This window comes from Notechis scutatus, chromosome 5, assembly GCF_049901735.1.
Source record: "Notechis scutatus isolate UNSWTSFEM ecotype Mainland chromosome 5, rNotScu1.2, whole genome shotgun sequence".
Lineage (NCBI taxonomy): Eukaryota > Metazoa > Chordata > Lepidosauria > Squamata > Elapidae > Notechis > Notechis scutatus.
The window spans coordinates 1,618,582-1,636,529 of record NC_142013.1 but is presented as its reverse complement, the minus strand read 5'-3'; the positions used below and the strand labels follow the sequence as shown (position 1 = coordinate 1,636,529).

General features: G+C 48.2%; 1 protein-coding gene across 4 annotated transcripts in view; it reads right to left on the bottom strand.

The window, feature by feature from the left end:
• Positions 1–732: 732 nt before the first annotated feature.
• XRRA1 (X-ray radiation resistance associated 1) overlaps positions 733–17,948 on the bottom strand; it is a 47,380-nt gene continuing 30,164 nt past the window's right edge. Inside the window, exons 12-18 of one of the 4 annotated variants that reach the window (XR_015749679.1) lie at positions 16,410–16,528; positions 12,773–14,116; positions 10,181–10,313; positions 8,948–9,063; positions 4,962–5,067; positions 1,233–2,126; positions 733–1,192 (exon numbers count right to left, since the gene is read on the bottom strand). Coding sequence is in view for 3 of the 4 variants with exons in the window: in XM_087965916.1 (XP_087822042.1) it covers positions 1,852–2,126; positions 4,962–5,067; positions 8,948–9,063; positions 10,181–10,313; positions 12,773–14,116; positions 16,410–16,528 (2,093 nt within the window). In the remaining variant the exon portion in view is untranslated. Of the gene's footprint in view, positions 2,127–4,961; positions 5,068–8,947; positions 9,064–10,180; positions 10,314–12,772; positions 14,117–16,409; positions 16,529–17,948 lie in introns of all 4 variants that reach the window. The other 3 variants (XM_087965916.1, XM_087965917.1, XM_087965918.1) reach the window with 3 other exon arrangements.

Genomic DNA, 17,948 nt, shown 5'->3' with positions numbered 1-17,948 from the left:
TTTGCTAAAACAAGCGTCCTGTGTAAGTTGCACGTGGGAACAGACCAGCAGCTTAATCAATCTGGTCTAGTGGTGAAGGCACCAGACTAAAAACTGGGAGACGGTGAGTTCTAGTCCCACCATAGGCATGGAAGCTGGCTGGGTGATTTTGGGCCAGTTACCATGAGACAGTGAGTTCTAGACCTGCCTTAGGCATGAAAGCTGATAGGGTGACTGGGCCAAACACCAGGAGATGGTGAGTTCTAGTTTTGCCTTGCTCATAAAAGCCAGCCAGGTGATTTTGGACCAACCACCAGGAGACTGAGTTCTAGTTCTGCCTTAGCCACACCTAACTCTCCTTCCTCATTTTCCCCACAACCACCACTCCAAGATGGGCCAGACTAAGAGGGACTGGCCCCAAATCAACTCAGCCATGGGATAACCATGGTTTCTTCCTATAAAGCTGATTGATCTTATAACAGTCACCGGGATGAAAGTTTAGGTTTCTTCTTGGCTAACCCAAATTTAATCCAGCTTTCATTTCAAGGAAACCAATCGGCTTTACAGAAAGAAACCATGGTTATCCCATCAGATCAAAGCCAAGAACAGATCAGAGTTAAGTTCACATACTTTGTGGTAAACCTTTGTGAATTAAGAGACACTGAATTAATTCTGGTCTGAAACTCCCCGCGGCAAATATGCCCTGGAGATCCAAGGGAGAGAGCGAAACCAGAGTAGTTTAAGGATGAAATGTTTCATGAGATTAATTTTATTGCAAAAGAATTTTAAAAACGTGCCTACAAGAATCGCCAGGAAAATGAAATGACGGACGTTGTGACAGAAGACGAACCTTCTGTGGAAACTTCTGATATTCTTCCACAGGGAGAGGAACTGAAATAAGGTAGAAATGTGGGGGGAATTGCTGATCTTACAGGAGGACACTGAAGCATGGTGGTCTCGGTCTACCAGTGACACCTTCCCCAGGAGACCTTCTGGGAGGCCCTGATGGCCACTGATTAATTCTCAATATGGTCTTCATCAATGGTTTCTTCTCAACACAGGTCAAAGAGAGTCCATCCAACAAATCAGAGGCCCATCATTTGTGCAGCTGTTTATCTGATTCATCCAGGTACACCAGGCTTCCATTTTGAACGTTCCCTTCAAGGTGGACCTCAAGGTTTTTTAAGATGCACCTAAAACTTTCAAGATGGACCTCAACATTTCAAGATGGACCTCAAGCTTTCAAGATGCACCTCAAGCTTTCAAGATTGACCTCAAGCTTTGAAGATGGACCTCAAGCTTTCAAGATGCACCTCAGGATTTGAAGATGTACCTCAGTATTTGAAGATGTACCTCAGGATTTGAAGATGTATCTCAGGATGTCAAGATGCACCTCAGGATTTGAAGATGTACCTCAGGATTTGAAGATGTACCTCAGGATGTCAAGATGTACCTCAGGATTTGAAGATGTACCTCAGGATGTCAAGATGTACCTCAGGATTTGAAGATGTACCTCAGGATGTCAAGATGCACCTCAGGATTTGAAGACGTACCTCAGGATTTGAAGATGTACCTCAGGATGTCAAGATGTACCTCAGGATTTCAAGATGCACCTCAAGATTTCAAGATGGACCTCAATGTTTCAAGTTTGTGTGAAGCTTTCCTACCGGAGGACCTCAACAAAACCTTCAAGTCTTAAGGGATCCTGGAAACAAGAGTGGTGTCTCCTCCACAGGCGGTAGGACCAAGGGTGATCACCGCTCCCATCAGCTGCAGCTCCTTTCAGTGAAAGTTCTCCAGAAGGCCACGTCCTGCGTGAAGGTCTTCTACAACAGGGAGGTTACGGCATGCCGATGATAGGTGGGATCCCTCTTATTGGTGGGATGGAAGGGGGTCGTTCTTCTCTTGAAGGATCTGAATGGGGGACTCGTCCGACTTGCTCCTCCCCTTGATCTCAGGAAGACTTCGGAACTTCGGGATGGGTTTGATGCCAGTTATGGGAACCTGGTCCTTACCGACTGCCCTGGATTCGGCCATCTTGTTACAGTTGGCTACCATGGATTTGTAATCTTTCTGAAATTCCTTCAGGAGTTCCAAAGCTTCCCGGTATTCCCGCCAATTCTCCTTCCTCCTCCTCAAGATGCACACTGAGGGGAAACGGAAGCAAACCATCGTCAGCCACCTTCTAACCCAGTTAGGTTTTGCAAAACTGCCCACCCGCATCCCAAGGCCTGCATCGTGTGCTGTGGCTATCAAAAGAAGTTGGTTTATCGATTAGCCCGCGGGCCGTATCGAAGCGCAGAGTTCCAAACCCAAAGGATTACTAAAATCCGATTAAAAAAAACATTTAAAAATGGAATTGAACTATCAAAAGAAGCCAGCGGAGTAGCCTGCTAACTGGTACCCCTCAAGTTATGACTCTTCTGGAGGCTGGAATTATCGTTGTAGGTCATTTTGGTCGCAATTGGGGGCATCAAGTGACTGGATCGGATTTTTTTAAAAATATTTTTGAGGCAGTTGTTAAGCAAAGGCTGGGGTCATTAAGTGAATTGGTTTCCCCCATGGGCATTTTTATTTTTGCTTAGCAACTGTTTAAAGTTATGACCAGCCAGAAAAGATTCAGAATAGAGCTGGAAGGGACCTTGGAGGTCTTCTAGTCCAACCCCCTGCTCAAGCAGGAGAACCTATTCTATTGTACCCTATATGACTATCATTAAGTGTTGCACCTGATGATTCTCGACTCTTGACGGATGTCTCTTTTCTTCTATGTACACTGAGAGCATTTGCACTGAAGACAAATTCCTTGTGTGTCCATTTACACTCGGCCACTTTATCCATCTATCTACCGTTCTATCTATCTATCTATCTATCTATCTATCTATCTATCTATCTATCTATCTATCTATCTTTCTATCATCTATCTATCATCTATCTATCTATATCTTTCTATCATCTATCTATCATCTGTCTATATCTTTCTATCATCTATCTATCTATCTATCTATCTATCTATCTATCTATCTATCTATCTATCTATCTATCTTCTATCTATCTTCTATTATCGATCTACTATCTATCTTTTATCTTTTATCATCTATCTTCTATCTATCATCTATCTTCTATCTATCATCTATCTACTATCTTCTATTATCGATCTATCTATCCATCTATATCTATCTTCTATCTATCTCTTCTATCTATCTACTATCTACTATTATCTATCTATCTATCTATCTATCTATCTATCTATCTATCTATCTATCTATCTATCTATCTATATCTATCCATCCATCCATCCATCCATCTATATCTATCTACTATCTATCTACTATTATCGATCTACTCTATCTATCTATCATCTATCAACTATCTTATCGATCTACTATCTATCTTTTATCTTCTATCATCTATCTTCTATCATCTATCTTCTATTATCGATCTATCTATCTATCCATCTATCTATATCTATCTATCTTCTATCTATCTATCTATCTATCTATCTATCTATCTATCTATCTATCTATCTATCTAGATATAGATAGATAGATAGAAGATAGATAGATATAGATAGATGGATAGATAGATAGATCGATAATAGAAGATAGATGATATATAGATGATATATCTATCTATCTATCTCTATCTATCTTTTATCTTCTATCATTTATCTTCTATTTTCTATCTATCTATTTCTATTTATTTATTATCTGTTTCTCCTTAGTTCAAGGTTGTTTCTCTCCTGGATTAGTTTCCACCCGTTGTGTCCCTCAGGGACTTTGGAGAACAGCTGGACCCCCCTCCCCTCTTATTTCGGGCAGCCCCTCACAATATTGGAAGACTGCTAGCCTGTCACTCCTGGTCCTTCTCTTTGTTAGACTAGACCAGGGGTGTCGAATTCAAGGCCTGGGCCGCAGGGCCGGCCTGAAAGTCGCAAAGGATTGGTCCGTGGTGCCTCTGGCAGCCAAAATGGGTGCACGCCCCCCCCGGAGCCCCATTCTCAGCCTGGACAGCCTCCTGCAGCACTTTGGTGGCCAAAACGGGGGGGGCTGCCAGAGGCACTGTGGGCCGGTCCTGTGGTTCACCAGCAGCAGGTGCAGACGGCTGAGGTCTGGGAGAGCGAGGACTCAGGTGAGGGGCCTGCGTGGGATGCAGGGATGGGGCCAGGACCATCGGGGAGTGGAATGCGGCCTTCGGAGATGGTGGAGGCTGGCAGCAGTGAGGAAGAGTCCCCCGAGGAGCCTGTGCTCAGTGTGTGTGTGTGCAGGGCCGCTCGAAGGAAAGAGCAGCAGCACGGGAGACTCAGGAGTAAGGCTGCAAGGTAATGGCCCCTCCCTTAAGAGATAAAAGCCAGCTGAGAACCCAGAGTTCTTTGCAGGAAGCAAAGACGTTTTTGCACTCAAGCCTTGTGGATGTTCGGAGTCTCTTGGTTGGTGTTTGGAGACTCTTTGATTTATTGTTTAGGAACTTTATCCGCTGTTCTTAGCAGCCTTGCAAAAACTCTTTCTTGTCGGAGCTCGTTAGTGGAAAGCAGCCTTTTTACCGGGAAAGAACGGGATGCGTAAATGAAATATGAAAAGGTTGTGCTTTGTCTTGTGTTTACTCTCTGGGGACCAGGTTTGGGTCAGAACACACACACACCCGCCCCATTTTTGTCCCATCTCTCCCTCACCCACCCCACCCACCCCAACCAGCCGGCCTGCGGAGGGGAACTACAATGCTGACCCGGTTCTCTCTCTCTCAAAAAAAATATCCAGTTTGACCCCAACCCAATTCCTGCAGCCATTTTGGGCCTCCACACCTCTGGGTTCTCTTTGTGAACCAATCTAGGGCAGCTGTTGCCTTTCCCTGAAGTAGACCTGGGGCCATTCCCATCTTCCAGATCTCTTCCAAAGCCCTCGCTGGATCGACCACCGGCCTTGGGGTGGGGTGGGGTCCCTTCTCAGGGGCTCTGGGGCCTCATCCGAGCACGTGAGCCCCCTTACCTAGCGGGACGTGGACAACGTTCCGTGGCTTCCGGAGCTCCAGCAGGATTTCTTCCAGCCGTTCCATTCTGGTCTTCCGAGGCTTCGGCGCCTGGATCCTCAAGACCTGTGAAAAGAAATAACAAAGTAAGGTTGAATCGGGGACGTCTAGGGGAATGAAAAGAAGGACTAACGGATAAACAGACCATCAGAGTTGGAAGGGACCTTCAAGGTCATCTAGTCCAACCCCCACCAAAGTAGGAGACCCTACACCCTTTCTGACAGGTGGCAGTCCAGTCTCTTCTTGGAAGCCTCCAGGGATGAAGCTCCCACAACCTCTGAAGGCAACTCCTGTTCCATCGATTTATTGTTCTGTCAGAAAATTCCTCCTTATTTCTTGGTTGAATCAATCAGAATAGAGTTGAATGGGACCTTGGAGGTCATCCAGTCCAACCCCCCACCCAAGCAGGAGACCCTATACCATTTCTGACCGAGGGCAGTCCAATCTCTTCTTGAAAGCCTCCAGGGATGAAGCTCCCACAAAGGCAAAGTTCTGTTCCATGGGTTGATGGTTCTCACTGTCAGAAAATTCCTCCTTATTTCCAGGTTGAATCTCTCCTTGTTCAGTTTCCATCCATTATTATTCCTTGTCTGGCCTTTGGGTGCCTTGGAAAACAGCTTGACCCCCTTCCTCCGCTCTGGGGCAGCCCCTCCCTCAAATACTGGAAGATGCTCTCCTGTCTCCCCTGGTCCTTCTCTTCCCTAGACTAGCCAGGCCCAGTTCCTGCATCCGTTCTTTATATTTAGAATAACAAGAGTTGAAAGGGACCTTTGCAGGTCATCTAGTCCAACCCCCTGCCCAAGCAGGAGACCCTACACCATTTCTGAAACATGGCAGTCCAGCCTCTTCTTGAAAGCCTCCAGGGATGGAGCAGCCGCAGCTTCTGGTGGCAAGCTGTTCCACTGGTGAATTGTTCTGTCAATTGCTCTTTCTCCTTATTTCCAGGTTGAATCTCTCCTTGGCTCAGTTTCCATCCATTGCTCCTTGTCTGATGAGGGGAGACGTGATAGCAGTCTTCCAATATCTCAGGGGTTACCATAAAGCAATCTATTCTCACTGGAGGCTTTCCAGAAGAGATCGGACAACCCATTGCTCTGAAATGGTACATAGGGTCGCCTGCTTGAGATGGGGGTTTGGACTAGATCAGGGGTCGCCAACCTTTTGGACCTCGGGGACCACCAAACTCATCATTTTAAATCCCAGGGACCACTAACCGCTTCTGTGGGCGTGGCCTAATTTGTGGGTGTGGCTTGGTGGTCATGTGACTGGCTGGGCATGGGTATGTAAGTATTATAAATATTTATATAAACATTGAATTTTTTTATAAAAAGAGCAACTTTACCCAAAAGCAGGAAAGCAGGCAGGCAGATTGAGTTGCTCACAGAATCACAGATTCATTCAGTGATCTATCTATCTGCCATCAGCTACCTGAGTCTGTATAAAATTTGCTTGCAAGCAAACTCACAAAATTAACTCACAACACACCATGTATGTAAATATTGATTTTTTTATAAAAAAGAGCAACTTTTACCCAAAAGCAGGCAAAGCAGGCAGGCAGATTGAGTTGCTCACAGAATCACAGATTCATTCAGAGATCTATCTATCTGCCATCAGCTAGCTCAGTCTGTGACATAAAATCTGCTTGCAAGCAAACTCAACAATTAACTCACAAAACAACACGTATGTAAATATTGAATTTTTTATTAAAAAAGGAGCAACTTTTACCCAAAAGCAGGCAGGCAGATTGAGTTGCTCACAGATTCATTCAGAGATCCATCTATCTGCCATCGGCTACCTGAGTCTGTCACTTAAAATGTGCTTGTGGTGAGTCTGCACTGAATAGCAGAACCTGCAGTCCTAAGGGAGGTTCGGTTGTGCTTAAAAGCAGAGCTGAAGATCTCAAGACTAGCTAGAAAGCAAGAAACCCAACCATTTCCTGCTTCCTAGCTAATCTAAATCTCCTGGCACAGCAGAACAGATGATGGTTGGAAAAAGGAAAAACAGAAATTTAGCAGGCAAGTTTGCCAGGTAAGGAGTGATTGAGAGGGGAGGGTTCCCGCGGGCCATGTGGGAGGCGCAGCCTTGTGTTTCTGCGCAGCCTGGATTAATTGCTTTTGGGGGGGGTGCTCTGGGGGTGAGATTTCTCTGCGGCCCACCGAAATTTTCTCACAGCCCACCGAGGTCCCTTCCAGCTCTGTAATTCGGTTGGAAGCAGATTGAAAGCCAGTGAGTGAGGATGAATTCCACCTTCACCCACCGTCTGGTTTCTCCATTTCTAGACCCGTAATTTGCCTGTAACATTTGCAGAAGCTAACAAACTGTCATAAATACCACACAAGTAGTCCTTAACTTACAACGGTTCGCTTAGCACTGAGGGGAAAAAAGCAACTTAACAACTGGTCCTCACACTTACGACCGTTGCTGCATCTCCACGGTCATAGGGATAAAATGTGGGCGCTGGGCATGTATCTACGACATTCCCTTAACAATGTGTGGCTCACTCTTATGACCGCAGTGTTTCGCTTAACAATCGTGGCAGAAAAGGTCATTGTGAACTCAGTGAGGGGAGCCGAATGTCAACTCATAAAATATTTCTCTGGACTTTTTAGAGTTGCCAACAGAAAGGGACTGGGGAGCAGTGCAGCAGCTTGCAAACCAAAAGTGCATTCCATAAATGTTTTCAAAGATAGTTTCTAGGTGACTGAAGTTTCTGCCCCGCAAAATTCTAACTGGAGAGCCTGATGGATGACTCTGGGCTATGGAGGTGTCCAATTGGAGGATATGAATTACGATACACTCAGAGGGCTGGGGGAAAACCTGGGTCAAGGGTAACAGTGAATGATGCGTCTCAGAGTCGGCTGCACCCAGGCAGTGCTGGACAGTTTAACTCCCAATAAATCCTTTGGAAGTTTGGCTCGAGACTCAGGATTTAAATGGGGGGAACTGTGGAACCCTGACATTATTATTATTTTTAGTTATGTGAGAGGTGTGTATCTCTCTGTCCGTTCAACACTCCCTGAGAGGGAAAACTCATAATAGGAAATGCAGGCCCAGGGAGAACTAGAATAATAGTGGGGAATGAAGATGATAAGATGATGATGATACAACAGAATAACAGATTTGGAGGGGTCCTTGAAGGTCTTCTAGACCAGCCCTCTGCTCATGCAGGAGAGCTTTTGTCATTCTGGACAAAATGGCTGTCCAGTTTCTTCTGGGAAACCTCCAGTGACGGAGAAACACTGCTTAGAATATAGAATCTTCCTTCCTTCCTTCCTTCCTTCCTTCCTTCCTTCCTTCCTTCCTCCTTCCTTCCTTCCTTCCTTCCTTCCTTCCTTTCCTTTCCTTTCCTTTCCTTTCCTTTCCTTTCCTTTCCTTTCTTCCTTCCTTCTTCCCACCCTACCTCCTTCCCTCCATTCCCTTTTCTTTCTCATGTATCCCTCTTTCCTTCTTCCTTCCTTCTCTTATAACACACAACAGGGGTCCCCAAACGTGGCTACTTTAAGACTTGTGGATTTCAGCTGAGCTAACATTACTGGAAGAGAAATTCTGGGAGTTGAAGCCCACACGTCTTAAAGTTGCCAAGTTTGGAGACCTCTGACCTAGAATAACAGAACTGGAAGGGGACTTGGAGGTCGTCTAGTCCAACCCTCTGCTGAAGCAAAGACCTTATACAATTCAGATTTAGCGTGACTTACAAACTGTGTCGCTTAGCCCCAGAAATTCTGGTTTCGATGATGGATGTAAGTTGAGGATGCCCTGCCACGCTTAATGACTGCAGGTTTACTTAATGACCACGGGGGTGTCCCGCATAATGACCGGCATGATTTACGGCCATTTTTCCCGAGAGGGAGACTAAAGCCTAAGAAAATTGGCTGGATCCAGGATGGGAATCGTCCCACCCAACACCCCCCGTGCCTCCCAAAAGTATCTCCTTGGATCTCCTGACCTTCTTTTTGGCGGACACGTAAGGTTTCTGGTAGCGATCCAGCCTGGCTTTCCCTTCGCGGTAAATCAGAGGATAGCGCAGGGCCTGCTCCAAAGCCTGGACGTTCTGTTGGATTCCTGGTTCGAGGCACAAACGGAGAAAGAAAAACACGGATTTCTCCGTTGTCATTTAGGAGGGGAAATCACGAGTTGGTCCTAGTCTAAGTCTGGCCCTGATGAGGTTACCGAGTAGGGTGATGAAAGGTCTGCAGGGGAAAAGAAACCCAAGAGTGCACCCAGGAACCTCCAGTCCTCCCCTTCCTTCTCCTCCTCTCCGCAGACCTCCCCCTCCCATCTAGGCACTGATGAGGTTCTCTAGTTGGATCATGAAACGTCTTCAACAAAATCACCAAGCTCAGAGAGGACCAAGGACCCCACTGTCCTCCTCCTCCTCTTCCTCCTCCTCTTCTTCTTCTTCTTCCTCCTCCTCTTCTCCTCCTCTTCTCTTCCTTCTCCTCTCCTTCTCTCCCTCCTCCTCCTCCTCTCCCTCCTCTTCTCCTCTTCCTCTTCTCCTCTTTTCTTCCTCCTCCTCCTCCTCTTCCACCTCTTCTCTTCCTTCTCCTCTCCTCCTCTTCCTCCTCCAACCTGTTCTGACCAAGGCTTCATGAGATGCTTATTTCAGCATACGCTTAGTCCAAACAACCCTCTTTTTATTTCAATGCTGGGAATTATGTGCATTCCCAGCTTGTAATGAGTCCCAAATAGTCCCTCGAGATGAGCACCCACCTTTATGTCTTTTGAATTGCTGCCAGCAACTAAAGCGCCAAATTGACTGTAAAAAGCCAAATGGAGTACAAAGTCCACACAGGGCTTCAAGGATTAATCCAAACAGAGCAAACAAAAGTTGCTTCCTGCAAAGGCTCCTGTCCTTTTGCACTTTCTTTATGTCTTATGGGAAGAGCCAATCATCTCCAAGCCTTCCTCCTGAGTTGCCCCTTTTGACTCAGTTGCTCTCACCTTCTGGCACCTTCTCCCCACTGTCCGATTCCGCTGCCATCTCCGCAGGCTGCCGGCGAACCACAACACAACCCTCCTTGCACGCCCACCCAGCCACCTGGCAGAGAACCGGTTGCTAAAATTTTTGAAGCCCACCCCTGCAGGTACACCCCACCCCTCCCCACTCCGAAAAGGAGTCCTTCGATGCCAGCCAATGGGGCATCCCACCCTCAATGAGCGGCAGCAGGGCTCAACTTACCTTTGGGCTCAACAAAATCTGATCCGGGATCCCCTCCGAGCAGCTCTTCGTAACCCTTCAACTTCTCCGGCACGTTGAGGGTCACTTTCCCCAAACTCAAACGGGATCTCCTGGAATCGAGAGATTCCTTGACCTTTGCCCCCAGAGGCAGGAAAGCGGAAAAAAAAAGAGAGATCACGCCAAACTCAGGTTATTTTTCAAACGGTACTTTTAAGGAAGGCGTCGAGAGCCTCGGTCCGACTTTCAAGGTCAGAATAAGAGAATAGCAAAGGATCGGAAGGGACCTCGGAGGTCATCTAGTCCAACCCCCTGCTCAAGCAGGAAGACCCTCTACCATTCCGGACCAATGGCTGTCCAGGCTCTTCTGGAAAGCCTCCAGGGATGAAGCCCCCACAACCTCTGGAGGAAAGCTGTCAGTCATCTTAGCAATCATATGTTGCCATCTGAACTCTTTTCTTGGATAATTTTAATGCATTTATTGCCTTTCGGTTTTATTCTTTTATTATGATATGGTTTTTATTGGATTGCAAGGCATCCCAGAGCCATGCAATTTAGAGAGTGGGGTTGTGTGTAGGCAAGGGTCTTCAAACGTGGCAAGTTTAAGACTGGTGGACTTCAACTCCCAGAATTCCTGAGCTAACATGGCTGGAGGAGGAATTCCGGGAGTTGAAGACCACAAGTCTTAAAGCTGTTGAGTTTGAAGACCCCTGGTGTAGGGGTTAAAGGGCTGGCTTAGAAACCAGGAGACGGGGAGTTCTAGTCCCGCCTTAGGCATGAAAGCTAGTTGGGTGACTTTGGGTCAATCACCAGGAGACTGTGAATTCTAGTCCCGCCTTAGGCATGAAAGCTAGTTGGGTGACTTTGGGTCAATCACCAGGAGACTGTGAATTCTAGTCCCGCCTTAGGCATGAAAGCTAGTTGGGTGACTTTGGGTCAATCACCAGGAGACTGTGAATTCTAGTCCCGCCTTAGGCATGAAAGCTAGTTGGGTGAGTTTGGGCCAATCACCAGGAGACGGTGAGTTCTAGTCCCGCCTTAGGCATGAAAGCCAGCCGGGTGACTTTGGGCCAATCACCAGGAGACGGGGAGTTCTAGTCCCGCCTTAGGCAGGAAAGCCAGCTGGGTGACTTTGGGCCAATCACCAGGAGACGGTGAGTTCTAGTCCCGCCTTAGGCATGAAAGCCAGCCGGGTGACTTTGGGCCAATCACCAGGAGACGGGGAGTTCTAGTCCCGCCTTAGGCAGGAAAGCCAGCCGGGTGACTTTGGGCCAATCACCAGGAGACGGGAGTTCTAGTCCCGCCTTAGGCAGGAAAGCCAGCTGGGTGACTTTGGGCCAATCACCAGGAGACGGGGAGTTCTAGTCCCGCCTTAGGCATGAAAGCCAGCTGGGTGCCTTTGGGCCAATCACCAGGAGACGGGAGTTCTAGTCCTGCCTTAGGCATGAAAGCCAGCTGGGTGACTTTGGGCCAATCACCAGGAGACGGGGAGTTCTAGTCCCGCCTTAGGCATGAAAGCCAACTGGGTGACTTTGGGCCAATCACCAGGAGACGGTGAGTTCTAGTCCCGCCTTAGACATGAAAGCCGGCTGGGTGCCTTTGGGCCAATCACCAGGAGACGGGGAGTTCTAGTCCCGCCTTAGGCATGAAAGCCGGCTGGGTAACTTTGGGCCAATCACCAGGAGACAGGGAGTTCTAGTCCCGCCTTAGGCATGAAAGACAGCTGGGAGACTTTGGGCCAATCACCAGGAGACGGGAGTTCTAGTCCTGCCTTAGGCATGAAAGCCAGCTGGGTGACTTTGGGCCAATCACCAGGAGACGGGGAGTTCTAGTCCTGCCTTAGGCATGAAAGCCAGCTGGGTGACTTTGGGCCAATCACCAGGAGACGGGGAGTTCTAGTCCCGCCTTAGGCATGAAAGACAGCTGGGAGACTTTGGGCCAATCACCAGGAGACGGTGAGTTCTAGTCCCGCCTTAGACATGAAAGCCGGCTGGGTGCCTTTGGGCCAATCACCAGGAGACGGGAGTTCTAGTCCCGCCTTAGGCATGAAAGCCGGCAGGGTAACTTTGGGCCAATCACCAGGAGACAGGGAGTTCTAGTCCCGCCTTAGGCATGAAAGACAGCTGGGAGACTTTGGGCCAATCACCAGGAGACGGTGAGTTCTAGTCCCGCCTTAGACATGAAAGCCGGCTGGGTGACTTTGGGCCAATCACCAGGAGACGGGGAGTTCTAGTCCCGCCTTAGGCATGAAAGACAGCTGGGAGACTTTGGGCCAATCACCAGGAGACGGGGAGTTCTAGTCCCGCCTTAGGACATGAAAGCCGGCTGGGTGACTTTGGGCCAATCCCCAGGAGTCGGTGAGTTCTAGTCCTGCCTTAGGCAGGAAAGCCAGCTGGGTAACTTTGGGCCAATCACCAGGAGACGGTGAGTTCTAGTTCCACTTGAGGCATGATTCTCTTAACAACTGTGGCAGGGAAGGTGGTAAAAATGGGGCAAAACTCAACTGTCTCGCTTAGCAACAGAGAGATTTTGGGCCTCAATTGCGGTCGTCGATGGAAGACCACCTGTCATCTGGCATCTCGCCGGCTCACCCACCTGAGTTATGAAGATGGGTTCCGTGGTTCCTTCTCTGCTACTCGTGAGCACCTCCTCCTCCTCCTCCTCCTCCTCCGTGGAAGCATCCTCCTCGGGTTCCGGAGGCAAGGCATAGGACTGGATCTGGGCAAAGAGTTTGTACAGCTCTCCAGAAACCGATCGGGAGGGCAGAACCAACGTTGACCTTCGCGGCGAGCATAAATCCGCCAACGTCGGCCTCTCCTCCTGGCCGTATTCCACAAGAGGAGAGCTAGCCAATCCAGGACGTTCCTCTTCTTCGGAAGACTCCAAGAGGTTCACGTCCTGGAACCCCGAGGTGGGAAGCTGAGGAGGTTCCTCTTGATCTCCATATTCCACCTCCGAAGAAACGGTCGTCAAGACCACCACTGGGATCCTCTGCTGATCCAACGGGCCTTCGGCTAAATCCTCCCCGCTGGGATAGGAGGTGGGCACGGACTCCTGCCGATCTTGAGCTTCTGCAGAGGATCCCCTCGACGGGAGATCCTCGTCCACAGAAAGCGATCGGGCAGGTGAAGGAGATTCACCCAGGTCTTCTTCTTCTTCGAAAGAAGACGATACCCGCGGTTCGGATCCTTTCTGATCCGGCAAAGACGTCGTAATGGGTGCCGACTGAGTCGCCTCTTCACCAGAAGCAGTGGAGGAAAGAGTCTTGGTTCCATCTTCTTCTTTTTCTTCTTTTTCTTCTTCTTCTCCTTTTTCTTCTTCTCCATTTTCTTCTTCTTCTTCTCCTCCTCCTCCTCCTCCTTCTGGTTCAACGATCTGAACAACGTCTGACCCATCCTGTTCCTCCGAAGGTGAGTTTGGAGGGGTAAGAGGTTCCAACTGGGTCTCCGGTAGACGTTCTCCTGCAGGTGTCCTCAGGTAAGGTCGGGAGTCTGTTCCTTCAGGCTCACACGGGCCTGAGGAAGGCGAGGACAACCCAGGTGGACCTCGCGAAGGCAAACGAGACGGGAGACCTTCTGAAGAGCTCTGTCCCGACCAGGTGGGAGAGGCAGAAGCCTTCCTAGCCATGATGCGCTCTAAGGAAGACTCCAGCAGAAGATCGCTTCCAAAGGATATTCCCTCCAGGGAGGAGCCAGGGCTGAAAGCTCCGCCGTATAAACTGCTCAGCGAGAGGTTGGCGGATCGCTCCTCCGGCCGAAGCGGGGACAGGATGGGCTGATCGTAGGACAGGAAAAAGGACCGGCTCCCTTCAACAGCTGGGGAACCGAGTCTTTGGTTGGGATCCAGGTCGGCCCCCGTCCACAGCTGCCAGAACGTGGTCTCCAGAGCCAGATCGACCGGCAAGCGCTTCTTTCGGATCTTAGGTAGCTTGGATTTAATCTAAATAGAATAGAAATAGAAATAGAATTCTTTTTATTGGCCAAGGGTGATTGGACACACAAGGAATTTGTTTTTGGGGGCAAATACTCTCAGTGTGCATAAAAGAAAAGAGACATTCATCAAGAGTGAAGGATCATCGGGTAGAATAATCATCATAGGAATATAATTTAAATAGAATGGGATGGGATGGAATGGGATAGAGAAGAGAAAAGAGAAGAGAAGAGAAGAGAAGAGAAGAGAAGAGAAGAAAGAAGAGAAGAGAAAGAAGAGAAAGAATTAGAATAAGGAAAGAATAGAATAGAATGGAATGGAAGGGAAGGGAAGAGAAGAGAATAAGGAAAGAATACAATATAATAGAATGGAAGAGAATTGAACTAGAATTAGAATTACAATAGAATTGAATTCTTTATTGGCCAAGTGTGATTGGACAACCAAGGAATTTGTCTTTGGTGCAAATGCTCTCAGTGTACATAAAAGAAAAGAGACATTCATCAAGAGTGAAGAATCATCAGGTACAATAATCATCATAGGATACAATAAGAATAGAATAGAAAGATATAGGAATATAATTTAAATAGAATGGGATGGGATGGAACGGGATAGAGAAGAGAAGAGAAGAGAAGAGAAGAGAAGAGAAGAGAAGAGAAGAGAAGAGAAGAGAGAATTAGAATAAGGAAAGAATAGAATAGAATAGAATGGAATGGAAGGGAAGGGAAGAGAAGAGAATAAGGAAAGAATACAATATAATAGAATGGAAGAGAATTGAACTAGAATTAGAATTACAATAGAATTGAATTCTTTATTGGCCAAGTGTGATTGGACACCCAAGGAATTTGTCTTTGGTGCAAATGCTCTCAGTGTACATAAAAGAAAAGATACATTCATCAAGAATCATAAGATACAAAACTTAGTCATAGGTTACTATAAGCAATCAAAGAACGTACAGGGGTGTATGTGTGAATATGGGAAGTGGATGCATGAACGGGAAGCGCCCGTGGTATTTTGGGTATGCACGCAATGGGCGCTCGATGCCGAAAAGGTTCGCCGTCACAGCGCTACAACGTTGATTGGGCACTAAACGAACTGTAGTAAGATAAGGACTACTTCTCCTAAATTTTATTTCCTTTAGCCATCCTTGGTGTCAGCCTCTCCGAACCAATTGGATTAATTCCCCAGCCCTTCCCGATTCCTTCCCACCCCCCTGCACCAAGATTAAACAATGTGGACCCCTCCCCAAACTTCTGTTTTAATTAAACTATTTTATACCACCCATTTATAGGGACGCAGTGGCTCAGTGGCTAAGATGCTGAGCGTGTCGCTCGGAAAAGGTCGGCAGTTTGGCGGTTTGAATCCCGAGCGCCACGTCACGGAGCGTGCTTCCATTCCTTGTCTCAGCTTCTGCCAACTTAGCTGTTGGACTCTGATTCCGAGGGAGAGATGGAACAGGTGGCAGGGAGTGGGAGTGTGGCTCCAGTGGCTGGGGAGGAAACTGGGGAAGGGCACAGGCCGGCTGGGCATTCAGAGGAAGACCCAGGCCCACCCCCTCTGCATCCTAGGGCATGCAGGAACGGATAAGGGAGCAACGTGAGTTGCATGGTTTATGGGGGAGGAAAGGGCCCTGATCCCCTTCATTGACTGCAGCTGGGAAGACTGTTTAAAAGGGGAAACTGCGCAAGGCAAAGTTGCTGGAAGCAAAGCATGACATTATTCCGGTTTGTCAAGTCTTATCTGAGTTCTGTCGTCCTCCCAACTGTGTGCGTTTCGTTCTCTTTTGACGTCTGCCATTCCTTATCCTGCCCTGTCTCGTTCATTGCTGCAGTTTGGTTTGGGTTGTTTTTTTCTTTATCATTTATATGTACTTGGAGTTTGAACGGAATTTCTTCCCTTTGAAAACTGTTTTTTGGGAGAGTTTTTTTCTCCAGCCGATGATAACTGGACGTTGGGGGCCAAGTTGGAGGAATGAAAGGGACTTCATCTACTTTTGTGACTTGGTTGCTTTTGTGCCATGCCCCTTTGTGTCATCGCACTAGCAGCTCGAAAGCATGTAAAAAATGCAAGTAGAAAAATAGGGAGCCCTTTGGCGGGAAGGGAACAGCACTCCGTGTGCCTTCGGCAGCGTTTAGTCCTTCCGGCCACATGACCACGGAGACGTCCTCGGACAGCGCTGGCTCTTCGGCTTTGTGACGGAGATGAGCACCGTCCCCTAGAGCCGGAAACGACGAGCACGGGAACCTTTACCTTTAGGAGGGGAACCTTCACCTTAACCTTACCACCCATTTGTCAAAGTTTGTACCTCCCGGTTGGCTTTGACGGGGATAAAAACGCGGGGCTTCTCCAGCTTGGAAACTTTCTTCCTCACCAGCTTAATCCCCAGCTTGTCTTGAAGGAAACTGGTGAGAAGAGGTGGGTCACCTTGGAGGAGAGGGAAGGAGAGGAGAGAAGAAGAGGAGAGAAAGATCGTTGTTACGCCCCTGGGCAAGACAAAAAAATATATCCTCTCCGTTTCCTCGATTGACGCCCCGACGCAAAACAACCGTTCCAAGCGACAACAGATCTCCAAAATGGTATTGACGGTCTGGAGTCGAAGTTCTGACAGTTGTCCTCCTCCACCCTTGCTGCCCTGCGTCCCCGGGATTGCATTTTGGACGCTCGGCTAACCAACTAAAACCACCACCCCAAAAAAATGTCAATCGTGGCCGAACTGGTAGCATAACACTTTGCAGGCCGAAAAAAATGGGCCTCTTTCATCACTTCCGGTATTTCTGGAAATACATGAAGTGATGAAACGGGCCCATTTTTCGGCCTGCGAAGCCTGCAGAGGCTTCCCTCAAGCCTCTGGCAGGCCGAAAAAGGCCTGAAAAATCAGCTGGGAGGCGCACGCATGCGCAGTGCAGGTAAGTTTGCCTGGGGTTTGCGTGCCATAGGTTCGGCCTTTATGGATATATAAAGGGTCTCCTGCTCGAGCAGCGAGCTGGACTAGATGACCTCCAAGGTCCCTTCTAGCTCGATTCTGATCAAAACAGCATGGGAATATAGGCTTTTTAAAGCAATAACTCTGTTTGATCGGACCTTCGTGTGCGTGGACCTGGCACACGCGCCTGACAACCCCAGGGAGAACTGCAGGTAGTCCTTGACTTACAACGAATTCCTTTAGTGACTGTTCGAAATGACAAGTGGCACTGGGGGAAAAAAGGGATTTAGAACTGTTTTTTACACTGGCGACTATCGTAGGCCTGCGATCCAAATCCAGACGCTCCTATTTAGGCCGGTCCGCAATTGACCCGTGGAGGGTCACGTGATCCCCTTTTCGCGACCTTCCAGCGATGGGGAAACCAGATTCGCTTTAACGACCATGTGATTAACTTAAGAACTGGGGTGATTCGCTTAACGACGGTGGCAAAAAAAAAAAAAAAAAATCGTAATACGGAGCCAAAACTAACTTTAACCATTTTCTCGTTCAGCAAGGGAGGTTTTGGGCTCAGCTGTGGTCATAAGTCGAGGACTACCCATACAGCGACGGACGTCCTTTCCCCAAGATGGAAAGGAACAGATTTTAAGAAGCACCCCGTCATGCCCCTGTTGGAATTGGATTCCAAGGGGGAGGTGGAACAGCTGACAGGGAGTGGGAGTGTGGCTCTGATGAATGTGGAGGAAACTGGGGAAGGGCACAGTCCGGCTGGGCATTCAGAGGAAGACCCAGGCCCATCCCCTCTGCATCCTAGGGCACGCAGGAAGGAACGGAGAAGGGAGCAACGTGGCTTATGGGAGAGGCAAGGGCCCTGATCCCCTTCCTTAGTTGCAGCTGGGGAAACAGGATATAAGTGGGGCATTT